At 36.6% G+C, this 25,109-nt stretch overlaps 1 protein-coding gene across 1 annotated transcript in view; it reads right to left on the bottom strand.

The window, feature by feature from the left end:
* The window catches only part of CNTN4 (contactin 4), a 324,243-nt gene extending 301,033 nt beyond the window's left edge, over nt 1–23,210 (bottom strand). The window contains exons 1-2 of the mRNA XM_022572532.3: nt 21,444–23,210; nt 14,359–14,534 (exon numbers count right to left, since the gene is read on the bottom strand). Of these exons, the coding sequence (XP_022428240.2) occupies nt 14,359–14,534; nt 21,444–21,724 (457 nt within the window). The 5' untranslated portion in view covers nt 21,725–23,210. The remainder of the gene's footprint in view (nt 1–14,358; nt 14,535–21,443) is intronic.
* Between the last annotated feature and the right edge of the window lie 1,899 nt (nt 23,211–25,109).

The raw sequence follows: 25,109 nt of genomic DNA, 5'->3' as shown, positions 1-25,109 counted from the left end.
TTTCATATTTGTCTAGTGCATTGATGTGCTCCTGATCATCTAACACAGCACTTACTACCTAGTTGGTATTCGTTAAGTATTTATGGAAAGAAAGAAAAACAAACACACAAAGGAAATCTCCACACTGAATATTGATAACTCAATTTTTTGCAACACATGTACTTGGATGATGTGGTGGTACTTCCCAAAGGTACTTAATTTTTCAACTATGCAGGAGGATTAATAATTTCCTAATAGTATAAATAATTACTTAGCAGAAATCTCAGGTTGTGATTACTGAGGTTGAATTATATGCAGGATCAATGGTTGTTTAGAGTATAATGAAGCTTAGTATCTTAGAGAGACCAATTGCTAACTGTTTTTGAAACCTTGGAACATCTTCCATGTTTAATGCTCAGTAAAATGTAAAAACGTGAATACAGTTGGATTTGGAGGGTGCACACCGACCAGTGAGAGGGCCAGACAAAATCACCCTAGAACCGGAGCGTTTGCAGATGAAGTACCGGAGCACTTGTAGACAAAGGAGATAAGAAAGCACAGCATTCATGTATCAATGTACATTCTGTACATGAACAGGTAAAGGCATGTTGATAAACATACAAATTATATTTCCGTGGCATATTTCATTCTCACAATTTTAAAATACTATCATTATGCTTCTTCTGAGGACACTGGTGTTGAGAGGAGTGTGGAAACTTTCTCAAGGTCACACAGCCTTTCGGTGGTAGATACAGAGAATGTCAGCTCCGAAGGCAACGTGGGGGTTGTAAGGTCTTAGCAAATTTAGGAGAAATCACTTATTATAAATTACTCTAGTGGAGATAAGAAAACTGACATTTCAAAATAAACGCTGGGTCAGTAGTATTCTCTGTTCTGAGAAAACCCACTAAGGACCGTTTAAGGTGTGCAAATATACACCAATTACCTCCACACAGTTTTTGGAAGAGTTAGAAGTGGAGATGCGCTGGCCAATGTTAAATGGTCTGGTTGCTTATTCAGTAGTTATCCTAGGACTTCGATGCCTTAGAGAAAATTATTTCTCTGTGGATTTAGAGTTTGCCTGGCCTGTAAGATAGTGATTGCTCGTAAGAAATTGCAAGCATTCTTCCTTGAGAGGTTGACGAAAACAGAACTAAGACTCTGAGAAGTAAGAAAAAAAATGAGTTCTTCCTCAAATTTGAGGAAACAGTAAATTAGGTTGTCAAGGCTCCAAATGTGATGTTATTTAAGCTTACATAGCTCCGAATTTATCAATTTTAAATTTTATATAACACATCCAAAGGCAATATGCTTTGCTTACAGGAAAGTAAGATGGAGTCTACAGTTAATATGCATTATATATATATATATATATATATATATTTCTTTGACCTTATGATGCTATTAATGGATACTTTTGATTTCAAAACTTGCTATAAAGCTACAGTAAACAACACAGTGTGGTACTGGATAAGAACAGACATATAGATCAATGGAGTAGAAATTAACTCTTATACTTAGAGTCAATTGATTTTTGACAAGAGTGCATGACCATTCAATGGAAAAAGAATCATTTCTTCATTAACGGTTCTGGGACAAACAGATATCCGCATGCAAAAGAATACATTTGAAAAAATTTAAATAGAATGAAGTTGGATCCCAACTTCAACATACCCAAAAATTAACTCAAAATGGATCACAGGCCTAAACTCAAGAGCTAAAACTACAAAACATTTTATTAGAAAACATAGGAGTAAATTTTTGTGACTCTGGATTAAGCAATGGTTTCTTAGATATGACATCAACAGCACATGTAACATTGTATATATGTGCCACATCTTCTTTATCCATTCATCTGTTGATGGACACTTGGGTTGCTTCCATGTCCTGGCTATTGTAAATAGAGCTGCAATGAACACTGTGGTACATGACTCTTTTTGAATTATGGTTTTCTCAGGGTATAAGCCCAGTAGTGGGATTGCTGGGTCGTATGGTAGTTCCATTTTTAGTTTTTTGAGGACCCTCCATACTGTTCTCCATAGTGGCTGTATCAATTTACATTCCCACCAACAGTGCAAGAGGGTTCCCTTTTCTCCACACCCTCTCCAGCATTTATTGCCTCTAGATATTTTGATGATGGCCATTCTAACCGGCGTGATTGTGAATACCCTATGCTAACACATATATATGGAATCTAAAAAAAAAAAAAAAGGTTCTGAAGAACCTAGGGGCAGGACAGGAATAAAGACGCAGCCGTAGAGAATGGACTTGAGGACATGGGGAGGGGGAAGGGTAAACTGGAACAAAGTGAGAGAGTGGCATGGACATATATACACTACCAAATGTAAAATCGATAGCTAGTGGGAAGCAGTCGCATAGCACAGGGAGATCAGCTTGGTGCTTTGTGTCCACTTAGAGGGGTGGGATAGGGAGGGTGGGAGGGAGGGAGACGCAAGAGGGAGGAGATATGGGGATATACGTATATGCATAGCTGATTCACTCTGTTATACAGCAGAAAGTAACACACCACTGTAAAGCAATTATACTCCAATAAAGACGTTAAAACAACAAAAGAAGCACATGTAACAAAAGAAAAATTAGATAAACTGACTTCATCAAAATGAAAACCTTTGTAGTTGAAATGACGCTGTTAAGGAACTGAAAAGACAACATATAGAACTGGAGAAAGTATTTGCAAATCATGTATCTGATAAGGAACTTGTATCCAGTATATATAAAGTAATGTTACAGCACAATAATGGAAAGCCAAACAACCCAATTAAGAAACAGGCATGAGATTTGAATATATATATCTCCAAAGACAATATTACCAACAGTCAGTAAACACATAAAAAGTTGTTCAATATCATTAGCCCTTAGAGAAATGCAAATTAAAACCAGAGCAAGATATCACTTCACACCCACTATGACAGCTAAAATAAAAAAGACAGGCAATAACAAGTGTTGGTAAGGATATGCAGAGATTGGGACCCTCATACACTGTTAGTAGATTATAAAATGACACAGCCAATTTAGAAAACAGTTTGGCAGCTGCTCAAAATGTTAACATAAAGTTACCATTTGACCTAGCAATTCCACTCCTAGGAAGATACCTGAAAGAAATAAAAACATGTGTCCACATTGAAAAACCTGTAAATCAATGTTTGCAGCAGCATTACTCAGAACAGCCAAAGAGTGGAAACAACCCACATGTCCAGCAACTGACGAATGGACAAACAAAATGGTATTTTTCCATACAATGGCCTATTATTTGGCCATATAAAGAAATGAAGTACTGTTACACACTACAACATAGACGAACCCTGCTAACATCATGCTAAGTGAAATAAGGCCACATACTGCATGATACCACTTATACGAAATGGCCAGAATGGGCAAATTCATAGAGACGGAAATTAGGTTACTGGTTGTCCAGTGCTGGGCGGAATGAAGAATGACTGTTAACGAGTACAGGGATTCTTTTTAAGATGATGAAACTGCTCTGAAACTAGACAGTGGTGATGGTTATACAACTTTGTGAACAGGTTAAAAACTAACTAAATTGTACATCTTAAACTGTTGAATTATATAGTATGTGACATATCTTAATAAAATTGTTGCTGAAGAAAGATGGTACTGGAAGTCAGAGGCAACGCTTTAACGAATTTTGTTTTTTAAAAGAGAAACACTAAAAAAAAAGTACTCAGGTCAGGGAAATAGACTATTTTAGAGGAAACAGTACCTCATAGGGTAGTAAAGGCCAAGGCACTTCTGTTTCTCTTATATTTTTACATGGGCTGATTCATATATTCATTCAGCTTAATTTATTCCACAAGGATTTATTCAGCACCTATTCATAAGTACCTGTCCTCTGGGTGGTAACGTTTGAATACAATAGGAGAAAGCAATCGCTGAACTTAAAATTAAGAAAATCCATTTGTTGACTCCCTCACATCCCCTAACCCCTATTAAATAAATCTGGGCTGCTTAAAAGATAGCCTATAAGGCATAATTAAACTAAACTTTATGAGGTCAAGCTAATACACTGCTCACAGCACAAGACTGCATTGAATTTGGGGTGGGAGAGAAGTAAATGCTATGAAAAAAAAAATTGAAACGCTAAAGATATACAACAATGCAAATATTTCGCAGCAGATCAACACTGTAAATATCATTAGTGTGTACCCTAAATACACATATCAGGAATAGATTACCGACTGGCAGCACCATCCGTCAAGGGTTTAGCGGCTAGTACAGAATTGCATCTCTGGTAAAATATCTAACAGAATAATTTAGCTCTTGGAAAAACAGACACACTCACACACACTCACACGCACATGAACTCACACACACATGCACACACACCTTATCATGATGCTCCTGAGTTTGAGATTTAACCTCTGAACCCTAAAGCATTTGTTCTCTCCAGGGACCACATATTACAGCTGTGAAGTAAAAACCAGCCAGCGTGGTGCATAAAATACATGTCCACTAGGAGCCAACTGGCTTGTTCTGATTAGAGGCTACTCAGTGAAAGGTGCTGATTGGGAAGGCAGCAGAATCGGGCCCTTGATAGCACAGGGGCTTCTTTCTGCAGCCAGAAATGTCATAACACGAATCGTAACAATGCATGAGAGACCACAGTAGAACTGTTACAGACACAGGTTGGCCAGATACTCTAAATGTGATAATAGCTGGTTTCTAGGACTTCAGAGTGCCAGACAAAAAGGTCAAATTCAGGGAAAATGACCTAGAAAAAAAGTCCAGAGAGAGGGTCTAGGGGCCAAAAAACAACTCAGAATCACTTCAAATCATTACACTATGGAGAAAGGGTCAATTCCACCTATTTTATACTGGGCTATTCCAAGAGATGGGCAGAAATGTGCTGGCAAAAAGAAAAGCTTACTCTGAACTTCTGCAGAGTACTATCTTTTTCCAGTATTTCATCAAATCATACTACACAAAGATTAAAACCCCTTTTATGCTCCCCAGAGGAAAATACAAAGCGTGACACAAAACTTGCCCAGATTATTCCACATTTAATCAAGGCCGTCCCTCTCAGTACTTTGCTTCCTAATACAGCTCAGTTACAAAAGTACCTGACCTCGGTCTCACTCCTAGGTGGTTTTATTTTTTCCTTGATGAAGGTGGTCAGGAAATTAAAGATCTACTAGTTTCCTACCGTGGCCATAAACAAGTTACCACAAATTTGGTGGCTTTAAACAAAAGAAACCTATTCTCTCACATTTTGAAAGCTATTAGTCTGAAATCAAGGTGTCGGCAGGGCTGTGTTCACTGCCAAGGCTCTAATCCTCCCTGGGCTCTTCCAGCTTACGATGGCCGTTGGCAATCGTTGGAGCCCCCTGGCTTCTTCTCTCCAACCTCTGCCTCCATGGTCACAGTGCCTTCTCCTCTGTGTGTCTCCTCTTTTGTCTCCTGAAAAGTCCTTGCCATGGAAGGCAGCTATGCTAACCACGATACCACCAACGCCTGGGCAAGGACCTTGCCATGGGATTTAGGGTCCAAATGCTTAACTCTGGATGATCTCAAGATCTTTAATTTAATTACATCTCTAAAGAGCCGTTTTTCCAATTTGTTCCACAACTGTGTTTTCACTCATCATTCGTTGCCTCTTGGTATAATGCAATTTTCCAAAGCGTTTTCCATTTTTGCCAACAAAGTCTTCCCAATGACAGGTTCTAGGTGGATGTATCTTGTACTAAATTATTATTCTAACCACTACAGGTGGTCAATTAGATTCTGAATTTGAACCATAATCTCTCACATAAAAACTCTTGAAAAAGAATGCGATACAATGAGAGTGTTCTCTAAGTCGACACCTTCTCCCATTCAAAAACTGCTGCCTCTTTCACCTAACTGGTGACACTTAACTGATGGTAGACCAAAACTTCAAACTTACAGCGCAGTGACAGCCAGATTTGATCCTCAGTGTCTAAAAACTAAACTTGCAAGACAACCAAACAAAATTATTTTAATATTTAGTGACTGAATTATTCCAACAATAAAACAAAAAGGGATGACATTTTAGTAACATTACTTTAAAAAAAAGATACGAAGTGTTAATTGTTTTTAACTTGGTGATTTCTTTTAAAGCCCTGACTCATCAAGCCTGTATAAACACCTATCTGGTCCTGGTTGCCAATTTTAATGTGTACTGTATTCTTAAGAATGCACCTGAATTTTTAAAAATTCTCTATACTTCATTGACTTAGTCATGAACTACTCTTTGTCAGACCGCAAACTGGACTGCAGGATGACTGAAGGAAATATACCTAATAAACGGATAGCTACAATTAACTAGCATCTGTACATTACAGGTTTTGTGGAAGAGACAGAAAAAAAAATACAAGTGAGAATAATGCTGTGTACTTGTGAATTTCAACTCTTTGTACCACATCTCACAACTGCCCACACCACTAAGAACCAACAGCACACCTATGTGCTAACTAGTTCTGCATTATGAAATTCTCAACAGACACCAGTTGTCACCATTCTTTTTAGTACTATGGTAAGTAGCAGACAATACCTACTAAAAACATTATTTCAGAAACTCAGCAAGTTTGGGTTTGAATTCTTCTAACTATTCAAATGAGAAAATTTTAATTCTTTCATGGAGGATCAAAGCCCTTCATTGATAAATGTTAGCAGCTTTGCAATTCAAATACTTCTTAGTTGATCAAGTTTTAATTCATCTAAATATTCACAAATTATTTATCCAAACAGTCGTCCACCAACATTTTATTGCTCAGAAACAAAAGTCTGCCTATTTAAGCAGCCGGCCTTCCTAATTAAAAATCAGTCAAGTCAGTCCTGAGTTTGGCCATCTATCAAACTCCCAGTTATTGTTCTGATTGCACATTTTATTCTTTGGCTATGAAATTGAAATTTACTGTGAATAACTGCAATGATCAAGACTCAAAAACCAGGTTGCTGGGCTTCTCTGGTGGCGTAGTGGTTGAGAGTCCGCCTGCCGGTGCGGGGGACACGGGTTCGTGCCCCGGTCCGGGAAGATCCCACATGCTGTGGAGCGGCTGGCCCCGTGAGCCATGGCAGCTGAGCCTGCACGTCCGGAGCCTGTGCTCCGCAACGGGAGAGGCCAAAACAGTGAGAGGCCTGCGTACCGCAAAAACAACAACAACAACAAAAAGAAACCAGATTGACAAAAGCCCCAGTTGGAGTACAGTAAAACATTCTAAATTTAATATATTAATCTTTATTACCATCATCACCACAATTGTCAGAGGGTACCTAAGTTAAGGAGAACTCAGACAAGGCTTACTTTAGTACCCATAAGAAAGATCTTTTTCAACGATGTTATCTGATCAGCTACTGTTCATCAATGTGATATTTTCACCATAAAAATTGTTGACTGCACATAACTGGTAAACCAAAATTAATCTCAGAATGGATTGGTTTATTGAGTTACCTCTCTCTCTCTCTCTCTCTCTCTCTCTCTCTCTATATATATATATATATATATATATATATATAGAGAGAGAGAGAGAGAGAGAGAGGTCATAGAAGGCCAATATGAGGTGGTTTTTGCACCTAAGTTTCCCTTTCATTTATCATCTTCATCCTTCTTTTTTCTTCCTTTTCCTCTTCTATTCCCTTCCTCATAATACAAGCTCAGGAGGTACACATGCAGGGTTTGAATAGAGTGTACCAATCTAGTTTCTTTTCCCACCTCATGCGAGGTACCAACAGAGATCAGCATATCCATCGCTTCCTTCAAAAGAACACCACCTCACCCACAGCCAAGACCATGCCAGTTTCCCTACAGCAGGCAGGCGACTTGAGTTTGTTAAGTGATTTAATTTTACCGTAAGCAATTTGGAGGTACTTATGTATGAATTATAGTTGTCCCCAGCAGGAGATGAGTAGTATTAAGTCTTCTGTTTTGAAGATCTGAACTGTTATAAAACAGCTGAACTTCTTCCAGGAAGAAGGCCCCAAACAATGTTTATGAAGCAATCAGTTTGACAGGCTAAAATCTGAGAGTTTTTGGATTAGTCTCTTGGAAGCCCTTCTTAACAATCTACATTTAAAGTACATCTATTTTCACAGGTGGGGGAGGAATAATACAGGAGTAAAAAGACTTATAATAACATGTCATTTACTGCTTGGGGATATAAAGTTTGCCAACTCACAGTTATTTATCATAAAATATCAATATTCAGAATGTTTTACAACCTACTAGCAATAAACTGGAAATTTGCATATTAACTTTTAGAGCAGAAATATTGTTATTAATTATTCTCATTATGGAATCTGAAACCAATTATATTAAAATTCGAGCCACAAATGTATGCATAATTTTGGTACACAACATTATGGTTTTAGATATTAACAGCAAATCAACATTATGACAGCATCAGGAAGCCTATAACTAAAAAATTAAAAACAAACTAATGATGGATGTACTATATGAAAGGTTGTAAACACAATGAAAAATCCAAGTTTGTGTCTACAAAAGAAACATTTTATTAATCACCCAAATCTATAGTTTGAACATGAATTCCACGAGGAAAGTGTAGTTTTAGCTGTCATGAGGGAACTATGCATGTCAAATGCCATGTAATGAGCACCTGCTCAAAAGTCAGGTAGCCAGATTCCTGTGCTGGGTCCTCTCCCTTCCACTGCACCCTTGGTGAAAATTATCTCATTTCACTAATCTGCAGATTCCTTACCTATGAAAGAAAAATAATGCCTATACTTCCTTGGGTTATGTTGAGAACTAAATGGGATAACGCTTCCAAAATGCTTAGCCTCATCTCCGACCTAGAGTAATCAAATCATAATAAAAATTATAACAATAGCTAACAGTTATTAACCCCTAATGTGTGCCAGACAATGATCTAGGAATTTTAGGCAATATTAATTTATGTGATCTTCACAATAAAGGAGGTAGAGTTATTAACCCTATTTTATGGATAAAGAAACTGAGGCAGAGAGAAGAACCTTGTCCCAGGTCATAGGGTTACAGGATAAATTGAATTTCAACCCAGGGAACCTAACTTCAGGGCTTGTGCCCTTACCCCCTATACCTAAGTGTTTAATAAAGGTTAGTTATTATTCTTATTTTAAAAAGACAGAAAAAGGAGGGGGAAAGAGAGGAAGAGAAGAAAAGACAGAAGGAAAATACAGAAGCAGCTTTTTCATCATTTTCTCATGCTAGGAATTATTCTGGGCTTTTGTATATGCTTTATAATTTAATCTTCATAACACCCTAAGGGGGAAGTATGGTTATCCCCAGGGCTCTGATGAGATGTCTCAGTTCTAGCAACATTATAAGACACATAAAGTGGAATGGAGCAATGGACAACATTCCATTCTATCTAAACTTAGGCAATATAGTATCTCACTTTCTCAAGCCCACATTCACAAATTTTTAAAATAGTGACTTGGGTATTTTATAAGCGTGTAAGTGTAGATTACAACTTACTTAAAAAAATCCACATCTATATGTCAGTGAACAAAATTGCCTTGCTGCCTAATTGTGTAAGGTGATTCTCAAGCAGATTTCGATTGGGATGCTTGGCTGGGAAGTAGGTAGGTAGGGTGACAGAGCTGTAGCACTTCATTCTGTATAGACACAGCCTCTGAAAAAATCCCCACCATGAAGCAGTGAAAGTAATGAACTGAAATTCCTTCTACTCCTGGCCTTATCTTCTGATTCAGGTACCTACGTAAGAGTTAAAGAACATTCAACTTGCTTTACCCCTTGTGAGAAGGGGAGGTTAAAGGAAAGCTATTCCTAAACACTTCATTGAAGCTATGTATACTCTCACGCCAGGTTTTCAGGATACAAGTGAACTTTGATGGCATATTTTAACATATGATGCCCCAACACATACCCTTATCTGGAAGTAGGATGGCAATTGTCTTCTACACAAACTCAAGGTGGAAATACTTGCATCTACCTCTGAAGCACTCCCAAAGGACTGCCAGAAAGTCCTTAAATGCAGTGGTTCAACTCATACCCCACACATGGCCTGATGACTTTAACATCCAATCCTTATAACTTATTCATTTATTCAACATTATTGCAAGTTTACTAAATGCCAGGCGCTGGGTAGACCCTGGTAAATTAATCAATCAAGTTTGCTAGCCCAAGGTGAAACAGTAGGACTAGATGGTAGAAGGGGCATTCGTAGTCTACTATTAGAAACAGGCTAAATGACAGAAAGAGAAGTGATTGACCCTGGCTTAATATTGCAAGGGGACTGAAAACAAAATGTGCTCCAAATTACATTACAATACTCTATGCTCATGAAAATGTCCACACCTTATCAAGAGTGACTTCAATTATGCTATGCCTGTTTAATCAAGGAAAGTTTTCTGTCCTAAGAAAAGCGGGGGTTCTTAGAGGCATCATCTCCATTAATTAGATTTTTTGCTTATGTGAATTAATTCATTTTTTAAATGCTAAATACAAGAGATTAGCAAATTCTGTCTACAAAAGCAGTATAAAAATATTTTTTAAATAAATCATAAATGATGTCTACCTTATCAAATTATCGTGTGGATAAAGTTACAGAAGGTATATAAATGAGATTTGAAGGTGTAACATGTTAGATAAAGATGAAGGGATTTTTTTTCCTTATAAATCAAAGTGAGTCTAATGTAGACACAAATCAAGGTATGCTGGATAGGAGCTGAAGCTGCCATTCCTTGGTTCTCACTTATTAATTATGTAAATAACAAGTAATTCAGTAACTTCAATCTTTAATTTAATTTTTTTTTATTTTAAGATACAGGCCAGGAAACCTTTAAGGTCCGTTTCAGCCATAAAATCATATGATTAAAAATGAAGAAATATTCTTACTTGTGTATTATAGTTCAGTAAGTATGGTCAAAAGGCAACATCTTTTTCCCTCAATGATTATGAAAATGCTTGGGAGAAAGCAATTACTCGGTAACATTTAAAAGATGTCATTGTCATGCTCCACCTTATATCGATGAAGAAAAACATTTTATTCTAACCAATTAAAAATGATTTTTGAATAGAGGCAATGTCTTTTAATTTTTTTTTTTAATTTAAAAAGGATAGAAAAGAAAGGTCTAGAAACTATATGTTAACGATCAAAATGCTAGACTCCAGAAAATGACTAGAATAGAAAGGGTGCAGGTTTACCAAAAAAAATATATCCTCCCCCAAAATAACTTTATACATATATTTTCTTTGTTGTGTCACTGAATAGGCAATTAATAAAGCAACTTGTTTATTCCTACATATAAATTATTCTAGACTCTGGAGATATAAGGATGGACAAGATAGCCTCACCTCTCTTACAACTTAGATTCTATCATAGAAGTCAAATAATGAGGAAAAAGAAATACACAAAATCATTCCAGATCATAGTGAGTCCTAATGATTGAAAACCATGTTGTTATGTAGAAAAGTAGAGGGCAACAAAAAGGTAGGCAGAAGACAGGAGAAGAAATGGAAGGAACTGCTTCTTAGGTTAGACATGGTGATATGGAAACTTTCTCTCAGGAGGTCACACCTAAATTGAGAACTAAGGATCATAGGAAGTGAGCGTGTGAAAGATCAGGAAAAAAGCAAATAAGGCAGAGGGAGTGAAAGTATCAAGGACTGGTGCGAAAGATAGTTTGTCATTTTTGAGAAATGAAAACAAGGCCATGGTAATGAATTTGAGATTTAGTCTAAGTGCAGTAGGAGGCATAAAGCAGGAAAGTAAAATGGTCTCATTTACATGTTTAAAAGATTACTCTGGCTGTTTTATGATAAATGGTTAAGGAAGATCTAGACAAGATTCACAGAGACCAGGTACAAGCGGATGTTGTAGAAATTGTCCATCTTGATTTCAGCAAGGCATCCGGCAAAGATTCTCATTACTCTAAGAACAAGTAGGAGATACTGAGGTTCAAGTATAGTATGTATGGGTAAATGTGTAGCTAATTGAACACGAGTAGGTGAAGGATATTGATTTATAAATTTAATCTCATTTTATTGGACATTCTCTACTGGCAGGCTGCCCTGTCCCGGTCAACATTTTGTATCAATTATTTGAATGGACACACGCTTATCACATTTTCTGCTGACACTGAAGTAAAAGGATAATCAATATGTCAGATTTTTAAAAAAGATTTAAAACAATTTCAACTGTGATGGAACAAAGGGTCACAACACAGAAGGTGAATTTAATAGGAGTAAATATAAAATTCTGAATTTAGGTATTAAAATAACACAATTGGGTAGCTCTGGATTAATGGCCATTCATGAAAAATCAACCCTCTAATTTTATATGAAAAAAGTTGAAATATGAGACTGGGGGTTTAAAAAAAAGTGAATATCAATGTCAGCCCCATTCATCAAAAGAGAAGCTCACATTGTGGGATACTACTGTTCCCATTGTCCTCTGCAAGGTCAAGGCACACGCAGAGAGTTGGGTACATACATTTCTATAGGGTCACAGTTTAATAGATAATTGAATAAAATTGTGTTGTGAAGAAGATGGTTGTGGATTGAGTACCTGGAGAAGAAAAGAATTCTGGGACAAGGGACATGAACATATTTTCACGTGTCTGAACCTAACCAGAATCATGGAGTAAGCACTGGGAGTGAAGGTGATAGAGATTTACATACTTAGCCCAATTTTAAGGAAGAGATATTGTGCTTGATTTTGTGTTTTTGAACAAGTACAGCAATCACAGGTCAGGGTGCTTTGTGATGAAAAGGTGAGCTCTCTATCTTCAGAATTTTTCAAGCTGAATGCTTATCAGCGGACGATTATGAGGGTGGCAGGATGTTACGCATAAGAAGTGGGATAAGCAGGGTGGATTCCAAACTCAGGCACCTCAACCACAAAACGAGTGGTAGAGCTTTTACTATGGCTAAACTATTCTATTTAAATGACTATCCCTGCATATGAGATTCTATCTTTCCAATATTTTTAGTAGTAGAAATGCCTGGACTTCTACAAAAGGAGAGCCTTAAAAGTTAGTAATTTGTTTTTTAAATGTCATAAATTAGAAAAGCAAAAGGTTGTTAATGCTATGTTAATCTCTTTTCTGTTCCTGTTATTGTTACCGTTTTTAAAAAAATTTCCTACACTGTGAAATCCAAAAATCAATGAAGTACAAGAGTAACTGAATACAGAGATTTCCCTACTCTGAGAGTCTATGATTATTTTCTAAAATGAATCCAACAAAATCTATTTGTTAAAAATATAGATACCACATTTGTGTTAAACCAAAAGAAATAAACACTTTGGTTCTGTAGCACTCAATCAGACATATCCTCCTATTTTTCTGCTCACCTTAGATTATTTGGAAGACTACTGCAGAAGACATTCACAAAGAAAATAAGCCTGGTATCCCATATATACCTAATACTTAGAAAATTCATTTCTCAACTAATCAAAATGCCACCAAACAGCAATAAGAAATTAAGTACTGAATATTAGGTATATTTGATATTGAGTTTCTGGAGAGGATTCTGTTAATGAGAATACCCTACAGCGTTACTGCCAACAGACTTTGTAATTAGGAAAGCTTCGACATTCATGCACTGCTATATGAGTTGGGATTTTACACAAGGAAATATATAATCACAGGCAAATACATGAACCCTTAAAAATACAGCTGAACATCAATCCTTCAAGGTGTCTATACTCAAATGTGTACTCACTGCTCTTGCCTGTGGATTTTATTTTCAACTTGCGATCTCTAAATTCCACTATCTTTCACATGCTCATGAACTTTCATTAGCTGGTAATCCTGAAAGACGGCAATTTGCTTTTTAAATGTTCTAAACCACAAATATAAAAGGTAAAGCTTTGATTGCCTTTACTTTTTGTTTTTTGCAGTTGCTTTTAAATTTTTCCTTTTCCTTCAAATAAGTAAAAGTATTACAGAATTATAGGATTAAGAGACTACCAAGCTTTTTTCTTTTCCAACTGTGAGCTTTATGGCTAAATCGCTTGTCACACGGACTATTAACTTACTGGTAATTCAACTGCTTGCTTATACATATTCGCTTTAAAATGTGTGTGTGTGTGTATGTGCGTGTAATTTGTTGTACATGTAAACTTATATGTGTATAAATTTGAGTGTATGTGAATTTATGTGTATAGAGCATCATATAACCAAATTATCATACAGTCAAACTATCTCAACCCTTATAAAAGCAGAAGAATACATCTTCCCATTCAGATTTACAGTTTACCCTACAATGAAAGATATTTTGCAAATATGAAAGAAGGGTAAAGAAGAGCAACATGACAAAGTAAAATCTGTTTGGTGTTTTAAGATAAACTGTTTTAAAGGCTGATTGGTACAAGGCACAAAAACTCAAAGTCACATTTGCAGCAGGATATAATTGCTACTTACAAGCAAACTGAAGCTTTGCTTCTCTGCTAACAATTGTTCCAAATGAGTTTGTTGCTCTGCACTGGTACGTTCCAGCGTCTTGGGTTTTATTGGGGTTATTGATCAACAAGCTGCCTTCAACAACACTGTAGCGGAAATCCATACCAATGTCAACATCTGTTCCATTTAACTTCCACCTATAGTATAAAAATGCCAGTAGATAAAGCCTTGTAATATTAATCAATAATTCTGAGTTGTCTAAAATACATAAAAACTATGAATCGCATGAAATATCATCTGTGACTGTTTTTTAACCATGGTAAAAAAAAAAAATTAGAAAAGCTCTACCCAGCAATGGTGTCAACATAGATGCATACACTTGCTTTAAAAGAGCACGTCCTTTTAAAGTAAACAAGATATTAAAATTTTAACACTTGTTTTTTGGAAATTTCCCATAGCATCTTGTACAACTTTCTTCAAATAGCACTCCTCAGTAAAAGTCCTTCTTCTGGTTTGCCATCATTCTTTAAATGGGTCTATACAGATGATAGAATACACCCTTTTCCGGTAGATTGCTGAGTATTTGATGAAATTGCAGAGTTGCTTTGATTTGGTCCTTAATATGACTGAAATGGCTGACTACAAAGCAGAGGAATTCCATTGATCTAGAGTTATCTTAGGAACCAAACTAGCCTTCACCAGGGATCACTTTGAAGATCTCCTTAGCTACCAGCACTCAAACATCAATCAACCAGCCCAATAAACTGTAGATCAGGCCATTAGGTAACAGACACAAAGAGGGTTTTCTTGCTTTTCTGTTTGTTTACTTGGATCATCTGTGTATCTGAGTATAGGGCCTGGCCCAATAAATCAGTTTTAGTGGGACTCACACATTTAAACAGAAAAGCTTTAGTAACAAGATCTCCTTTTTTTTTTTTTTTAAACAGCCAATAACATTCCAGAGAGACCTTATTTTAACCAAACTGCATTTCAGTAAGTTGTTTTAATACGTACAAACTTTTGAACTAATACAAAACAACGATTATCTTTTTTTCTCTTCCTTCCCCACAATCCTACATAAAATAACAGGTAATGAATATAGCATAGTCGGAGTATCTGAATTATCAACCGTCTCCTAGTAGCGTTCCCACTGGGAGGCCAAAAATAAGGCAACACTAGACCATAAAGGAAATTGATTGGAAGCAACAACAGGAGTAAAGAATGAGAAACAGTGATCTTATTTCCTTCAAACGGTTAAAAAAAAAACACTCTTTAAATGTGTGCATGTATATACATACTCATTGTGTATCCTCTTATAACATTCGGGGGCACTAGGGCTGGTATGCATAATGTAAAAGCATTGAAATGAAAAAAATGAAGGCCAGTCAGTTTCAAGATTTTGGATACTGGGTATCATCAGAAACATGTTTAAAGAATGAGTGCTTTCTTTCCACCAAGACGTCCGTCTCTCACACTTCAAAGTCAATCTTAAACTACACCTCTTCTCATGAAGTCTTCCTCAGTATTCCTAGTCAAGATAAATCAAAGCTTCCCCCAAGCTCCTACAGAATTCCCCTTACTTGTTTAGGTGGGAATTCTGCCTTCACCATAGATAATTTGCCTATATCACTTTCGTAGTCTCCCTTTGGTAACCTAGAACTTGACACTCCGTGTGCTCAATAAAGGCTTGTGGTATTTCACTAAATATTTTACTTCTTGGCTGGATATTTTAGCTTTGAGCATACACAATTTAAGAAGCATCCTAGCCCACCACAGCACAGCAGTGTACGTTTGTTCACGTCTATGTCTTTGAAAGGTGAAAATACGGAAACATGAGGCGTGGGAAAGGTGGGCCAGATCAGGAAATGGGACATAGCTCTTTAAGTGTCTTTTTATAAGAAGATGGGTATTAGAAACTGACATTGCTCTTAAGCTTGACAGTAATTCTCTCTGTGTTCTGACACAGACGAGAAAGTAATATGCAATAAAAAGAGAACGACTGGGTTACATCCTAGCAGGTCTATATGCTCATGAATCTCCAGGGCTGACTGCCTGCCCTAGACATTTTTTTGAGTCAGCTGGTCACATCTCTGTCACAACTCTCACTTCAAATGAGAGTCGAGCAATTTAATATGACAAGTGTAAGAACTCAAAGAGGAAGCTGGAATCTAATGTGAGCTGCAAGCAGAGAGCGGAATGTAGGAATGGGATCCCGTGAGCCTTTTTAGAAAAGTCTTCGTAGGGATAATGAGAACACCTCTGTGGGTTTGTCTACACTCGTCATCTCAACCAGAATGCTCTGCAGAAAGTCCGTTACTCTACTCTATTACCTGCTTTTACATACAAATAGCAAAGGAAAACGGAATATTTAGAAAATAAGGCGCTTGTTGTGAAACGCAGTTGAGTCTCCATTACACAGCACTATACCAAGTTTTATTGCGATGCCGTCACTGTTCATTCCAACTGAATGTGGACTGCGTTGAATTCCTTATCCGATACTGAAACAGTCTTGAAAATAGTCACAATTCATTTTCAATGTTTGAGGAGTCTTTTAAGAACTGGTAATATAGAGGCGATGCTCATTTGACACAAAGAGATTTTCCCAAGGGCCAGGACGTGGGTGAGTCTTGTAAGCTGATTTCTGAATTATTCAGGGGATCACAATCCCATTCTCTCCAGAGAGTGAGGTTGTGCACAACCAAATACTGACACTGTGAAGCTCTGTAAGGTACCATTTTTCAGACCTTGCTGGGAAGCTGTCTATAGCATGTGTTGTAGCAAAACCCTCTCTCTTTGTTCCCTGTTTCAGCTTGGCACCGAAGAAGGGGCAGGACCTTTCTGACCTGAAATTTGTTGTCTGCAAACCAAGCTGAATACAAACTTCACAGCAAAAGTATTTCCACCAAGTACTTGACCATTCTTTCCATCGGGAAATGGAGGCTGACAGCCATAAGTAATGTCACATGTCCTTCCGGAACTTTAATACAAGGAAAGTGGGCACAAGTCAAAACTTCTTAAGTTTTTCTGGGTCTGGGTCAATCCTTACAAAATTGAGGGGCAGGAAACAATGAAAAGAGAAGGCTCCGTTCAGGGAATAAACACAAAGAAGAGAGGTCAGTCGGGGCATCTGAGGGAAAACGTAATGGCGAAGATCCCCATGAAGAACCCACCTTGAATTTCTCCTAGGGGTTCCTCCCCTCAAAGTCAGCCTGAAGACTGAAAAAGTTCAGCCAGAAAGATGTTTGAAAATACCTGATCTCTCCATTCTTTCTCTTGTTCTTTCCTTCTACAAAAGGGAGTTTTTAGCTCCCAGGTACCAATCAGCTATTTCGTCACAGAGAAACTACCAAAAGTATACAGGAAAGTGAAGTACACTGCAACCAACTGCTAGTGCATTTGATTAAAAGTTTTCTTCTCAGCTTTTCCTGGCAATCTTTAAAAACATAATAGGTTTCTGATCCTCTGCTTGTTTTAATAACAAAGCAAGCCGTATATCTAGAAACACAATGTTACAAAAGCAATGTTAATTAAAGGTCAGAGTTTGGGGAAAAACAAAGCAGCCACCTGCCAAATTCTGCTGCAAAATTTCTTCTCATTTATGGCTAACATCTGAACTTATACTTGGCGATGTATTAAAAACTGGGGCCATTTAACTCATTTATGTATGTAGGAACCTTTGCCTCTTGCATTTATTTATTTATTTATTTTACTACGTAAAACATTTAAAAATGTTTGATTTAGCCCTGAATTCAACATATTATAGGGAGAATAGCTACGTATTCTGATTTATCCAGGACATTGCTGGGTTTACACCTGTCCTCCTGGAATAATTATTAACAGTGGCCTTTTCCTCTCAGAAGTGTGCTGGTTTGGATGATAAATTACATGTTCACCCTAATTATATGGTCCATTAGAGAGGTTTTTTTTGTTTTTCTTTCTGGAATGTACTTCTTTTTTTTTGTCCCTATGACAAAAGGTCATTAGCCCTCCAAATTCACTTAAATATCTCCTTTCCTGTGAAACTTTCTCTGATACCTTCCCTCTCTATCCTGAAGCAGACTTTCTTTTCTCCAGAATGCCCTAGAACTTGGACATCCTTTATTCACACTTCCAGCATAGCCCTGTACTTCCACCTCCAGGCTCTGACCCCCAAAGCACACTATTTGAGTATGTCGTGTATTAATCTTTGAATACCTCAAACCTAGGATGGAACATTGCAGCTGCTTTAATGTAGTGGTTTAAACATCTTTCCTAGAGGATGTATTTTTCAGAATCCCAATATATACCCTAGTTCAAAGCAGACCTACCATGATGGAATCTTGGTTAGAAACTCTATAATGACTCACCCCAGGTAATTCCTGAGTCAACTCCTTGGACCCTGGAATTCACAGTTTGAAAAACACTGGGGGGGTCTGATGAGTAATGCTATGTTTGATGAATGAATGGGCACACAAACTAAACTCTAAAACAATTTCCACTACGTTAATACTACCATCCTGTATGGGATGTCCCTTGCCCTCTGCCAATTTGAAAACTATCAATACCGACCTCAGTTCAAATTCCACTTCTGTGCCCCCGGGGTGACTCCAATTTCTTCCTCCCCTAAACTATGACACGTGTGCCATATACTCTTTTGGTTTTTATATACTACTACATATTGGTTATTAGCTTAAGGTTTTCATCATTAAATCTGAATAGAGGTAAAATAATATTTATAATATGTATGTAAATTATATAAAGGATGCCGAGACAATAAAGATCTGTGTTTAAGAAAAGGAATATTATTACTCTTGAAGTCTCCTATTTCCATTTTGTTTCCAATCACTCTTATCTCAATGGTTAATTATAATCTTGAATTTTGGCTTTTTCATTCCTTTGATTTTATGATTTTATCATGTATGTTAGTATCCTTAAACAACTACTCCATCTTACTGCCTTTGAACTTAGTAAATACGGGATTATAAACTTTGCATTCTTCTATGACTTGCTTTGTCTACTCAAAGTTACGTTCCTGTGACCCATCATGTTTTTGTAGCTATAATTCATTCATTTTCACTGTTGCATGGGGTTACCGTGTATGAATATGCCAGGTTATATTTATGTATTTTATATTACGTTAAATTTGCTCCTCTAAATTTCTGTCAATTTGGTGGGTTTGAAAGAGTGTGTCGTTTTAGTTTTAATTTGTATATTTTAATATACACTGATAATCTCTTTATATGATTAATAGATATTTGATATTCTTTTCTAAGAAGTATCTGATCAAGTCTTTTGGAAATGTTTTTATTAGGTTACTTGTTTTTTACTTTTTGATTTGTGGAAATTCTTTAAGTAGTTTACATATTAATCCTTTGCAAATAATATGTATTAAACATATCTTCTCCCAGTTGGAAGCTTATAATTTTACCCATCCCAGTATATTCTGCTAAACAGAAATTCTTAATTTTAGTGAAGTTAAATATTTTCTTCTATGATTTGTGCTTATTTGTCATTATTGAAAAGTTTTTTCTTCCCTCCAAAGTCATAAATATGTATGCCTATTTCCTTTTAAAAGTTTTGTAAATTTCCCATGTTGGTCTTCTATTCACTTGGATTTGATCTTTGTGTACCCTGTGAGGTAGGGATCTAACTTTATTCCATTTTTTTTAAACACATGGATAATCCACTGTGCAGTATATATCTTCTCTATTTATTTATAATATTGTCATGACTTTTAACTTTTCTTTTTTAATCTTCACAATACAGTATTGTTTTTATTATTTTTATTGTTTAGTGCAATTGATTTTTACGTGGAAATATTAACCTTTACCATTTGTGTTACTTATCATTCTTTCTTATATCTAAGACAGTATACCTGGGATCATTCTTATTCTGCTTAAACTATATCTTTCAGCATTTTCTCTAGTAAGGATCTGCTGGAGTCAAACTTCAGTTTCTGTCTGTCTGAAAACACATTTACTTTCTTCTCCTTTTTAAAAAGTACTTCTGCCATACAAAAATTTGACAGCTAATTTCTCTCAGCATATTGAAGATTCTGTCTTCTGTCTTGATTTTTTTGTTGTTATCGAGAAGTCAGCTGTTGGTTTAATTGTCATCTCTTTGAAGGTTAGCTGTATTACAACTTTGGCCTACTTTTAATGATCATGTCTTAGGGTTGGTGTTTTGCTGTTTCTCCATGATAATTCTAGACAGGGCTTTACTTTTATTTGCACTGCTTGAAATTCACTGGGCTTACTTAGTCTGTGGCTTTGAATGTTTAATTAGCTTTGGGAAATTCTTAGCCTTTCTTTAAATATTGCCTCTGCCTCATTTTTTTTTTTCCTTTCCTTATGGAACTCTGATTAGATATGTGTAAACGTTTTCTCTTAATCTCTTTTTTCTCTGTCTCTCTCTCTCATATTTGGATAAAGAGGAACACCTCTTTATCCATTTCTGCTGCTTTTAGACGATTTCTTCAGATATATCTTGCACTTTACTAATTCTCCTTTCAGCTGCGTCTCATCTGTTATTAAAACGACTTAACACCAAGGTTTGAAACAGGCAATTACTTTTGCTTTTAAGTCCTTTGGGAGGCAAGGTTACTTCTTGTTATATTCACTGTAAGAATGTAGTCCTTGGGTCCCGGGTCTATTCTGGAAGGTGTTCACATGTTAGACTCTCCTTCTGGTTGAGTCTAGGCTTTCTCTTGTGACCCCAGTCCCCTGTGAAACTGCAAAATCCAAAGCTGCAGTTCACATAGTTCTTCAAGGTGAAAATTGCTTTCAGTGTTCAGTTTTCTTCTCTGGGTTCAAAACCCACTTACTAAGTATTTCTTTCTTTCCTGCCAGTTTATTGATGCATTTTTAAAAAGGTGTTTTAAAAAAATATGTTGTTAAGTAATGTTAAGGCTTTCAGTGAGATAGTCAATCAGGATATTTAATTCCTGGTACTGCCAGAAACAGAAGCTGGGTACTAAACTTTTCATGAGCACGAGCATCTCTTGAGCATCTCAGGATATCCAATGACGCCTATCTAAAAGCTCTTTATGTAATCAGCACTCCATAAGTATTGGTTGTTTAATAACAGAAAGTATATGCGTGAGAACACATGCTTTTAAGTTAACAAACCTGATATGAGGTTTTGGATTCCCTTTAACTTCACAAGTGAGCTTCACTTTTTTCTCCTCAGAGTCCAAAGGGAACATTACATGACTTGGTTCTTGAATGAAAATTGGGCCATGCAGTGTGTAGTCATCTGAAATAAGAAGAGAAAATGTCCCAAAATGAACATCTTCCAAATAGGGACAATGACAGGAAATAACAACAAAATGAAAATAAAAGAGGTAAACTAACAAAAAAAATAGCAATACACAACAGATTCGTTCCAGCCTCTGGATGAAATTTCCCATTGAAGAATAATCTTTGGAATTATGAAGTGGAGATATGGACTCTCCTATTTCATACTGATGACTTATTTTTACCAACAACTTCCAGACACCGAATGGCTTGGCATTCCCTTTTCTCTCCTCCACTTCTTATTGTTCCACCTGTCTTTAGCCCGGCCTTTTACTTTGTTCACATTTTGGGCCTCCTACATGCCTTTTGTGCTGCTGTCATCCTGGAAGACTGTCTAATGTCACAAAGTTAGAATGTCTCTGCTCTGTAACGGGATACTATAGTTGGAAGCAAGCAATGATGATTTCTTAAATACATTAATAAGGAGAAGCAGCAGTGTACTGCTAAAATATGTACAAAACTTTCTTAAATTGGATATGCAGGTAGATAAAGAATAACCTAGAGTTAATGACTCTCAAATTATGTGTGGTAAATTAACAGTTTGTTTTTTTTCAACCTGTTATGGACCCATAGATGGATACTTGTGTAAGTATCACACAGCTGAGATTGACTAAGCACATGAGTTCAGTAATAACCAGACTGGTCTATACCAAGTTCAAAGAGGTATGAGTTTCTGAATTCCTTCTCTCAGTAACAGAAATTAAATGCATAAAACTTATTTTGTCATGGAGCGGCAACAAAGCTCAAAGAATGGAACAATCCACAAACTAGATTTGAAGGAGCAGTGTAGAGTACATATGCTTCCATAGTTAACACATAATAAATATTGGTCAAAAGCCACCTCACCACCCATATCATGAAGGTGGTTTTCATTCTTTACAATCTAGTCCCTTTTTTCCTAGAAGGCTTTTCTAGACCCTCAGGTCTTCCTTTAACCACATGATTCATAAATTATATACATATTTCTCTGTGGACACATCTTTTTCTATTAAATGCATTTGTGCCTTTCTTTTCCCTTCTTTGGACTGTAAGCTCTAGAGCATGACTCTATCTTACCCGTTTTTGCGTGTCTTGTAGTACTAACTACAGTAGCTTATACATCAAAGACGGTCAATAAGGATTTGTTCTATCTGAGGTATTTTTTCACTTTTTAATGTATTCAGTCAGCTGATTTAGGCACTGCCTAACAAATTTTGAGACAGAGGGCCAGGGTCTATGATGTAAAGTGATACTGAGTAGCACCCTGTAGCTGACAATCCATTTTCCCCTTATATGGATTATTTTGATGGCTGTGAATTTTAACTGCTATCCTGGAAAACCTTCAAAACCAGCTTTTTGTTGATAGGTGATAGGATGAGACTGAACTCATTCAGGTGAATCAGGACTGAGGAAAAAGAACAAAGCCGATTTGGGGATCTAGGTGAAACATGGTAAAGTAATTTCTTTTAAGTTTTGTTTTTTTTTTTTTTTTTTTTTTTTTACATCTTTATTGGAGTATAATTGCTTTACAATGGTGTGTTAGGTTCTGCTTTATAACAAAGTGAATCAGTTATACATATACATATGTTCCCATATCTCTTCCCTCTTGCGTCTCCCTCCCTCCCACCCTCCCTATCCCACCCCTCCAGGCGGTCACAAAGCACCACGGAGCTGATCCGGGCTTTAAAAACTCCGCATGTTGAGGTTGGGATAGAAGAAAAATTAAGGACACAAGAAAATCAAACAGAATTTTAGAGGAATGGGGACAGCCAATGACCTTGTTGAGAGAATAAGCAGGATATGGGTTCAGAAAGACTAGGAACTGAAATTCAACGCCTTGTGTCAGCTACTAACTCCATGACCTATGGAGAATCACCTAGTCTCTCTATGCCCCAATTTTCTCATCTATAAAGTAACAGCGTTGGACTCACTCAGTGGTTCTACATTGGTTAAGGGTGAAAAAGAAGCCATGAAAACTTTCCCATAAACGCACATGCACATACACGTGATATTTGCATTCAAAGATGTCATGAATTATATTACCACCACCACCCTCTCTCCTCAGTCCATGTATACAATCTCAGGCTAATGAGTGAGTTAAACAAAGAAAACAGGATTTACCAAAGAACACAGAATAAAAGCACGGAGTAAAAGTACACAAAAGTATTTTTTTAAACACTGGTCATTTAAAGCTAGATATTTCAAAATCTGCATATTTACATTTCAGATTTTCAATGACAGTTATTTTCAAAACAATTTAGATACTGGTCAACAGTTAGCTCAATGCAACCTTGAAGAATTAGGTGAATTTTTAGCATATTTAGTTAAGTGACAAACATGACTCATCAAGATCACTAACACAGCAGCAAGTTTGGTAGATTTTTCTTTAAGGGAGAAATATATTTCTATTGTTGTCTCAATTCCAAAATTATGTGTGTGTGTGTGTATATATATATATATAATATCAATCATCTCAGTTCATTGGTGTTCTCTGGTTTGAATTTCATACAGGAATACACAGCCTGTTACTAGTAATTCCAAATAAGAATAAAACATAACAATGATTATCCAGGATACAGCTGAGAGACTTTGGATTAACATCTGTACTATTTCTCAATGTATCCATGCCGTATTTAAATAACAAAAAGAATATTTTTTCTGTGTATTTTGTAACAAGAATTCATAATAATGATGCTTTGCATTTGCTATAATTGACACATTTCATCTGAAGTTTTTATTTTCTCTTGGTTAACCAAGCTCACTGCCTAGAAATTAACATTAGCATAAAGGGACCAGCATTTCAGTTCTCATCTAAGGAAATCCACAGCCTTTCAAGCATGAACTATTTGGTTTCACAAAGATGGAGGGAGAGATTTTAGAAAGTTGCTATCCAGGTGTAGAAAACAGATATTCTAACTTTAATACCTTTAAGACCAGGGTTACCAATATTTTAAGAAAAATGAGTTAAGGAGTTGCTTTATTTCCCCCAAACCTTGAGGTGCCTGGGTTAAACAGCCCTGAGAGTGACATTCTCAAATGCAACATGGAGCATGACACCACTAAGTTTGTTCTATCCGTGTGTAGGAGCCACAGAGTGACTTTCAAGTGGCTTGAAGGTATACACAAAACACTTTGCATGTGCTATTTTCAAAGCTGAGAAGATTAACTTCACCCTTTCCTTTATCACAGTAAGTTGTCCTATGTAACTAGTGGAGTGGCCATGATTTTTCAGCCTGTGAGGTAAAGGAGCATCTCAGGAAGCAACAGAGGAAAGGATTAATAAGCCAATACACCTCAGTGTTGGTCTGTGGACCACCCGCATTGTAATTACGGCATGCTTATTTTTTTAAACCCCAGTCCAGACTGACTACACCAGAAAAATCTGGGGTCCATGAATCTGCCTTTTAACCTGGTTCTCTGAGGGATTCTTTTGTACACTGAAATTTGAGAAGTACTAACACAGACCCTTCTGATCCTAGCTCTCCATTTCCTAACAGCAGAACACCAGCCAACACTGGC

Source organism: Delphinapterus leucas, chromosome 10 (assembly GCF_059928025.1).
Source record: "Delphinapterus leucas isolate spDelLeu-1000000601 "Yukka" chromosome 10, BTC_Dleu_Yukka2, whole genome shotgun sequence".
NCBI classification, from domain to species: domain Eukaryota; kingdom Metazoa; phylum Chordata; class Mammalia; order Artiodactyla; family Monodontidae; genus Delphinapterus; species Delphinapterus leucas.
This window is presented reverse-complemented; position numbering and strand designations above follow the sequence as displayed.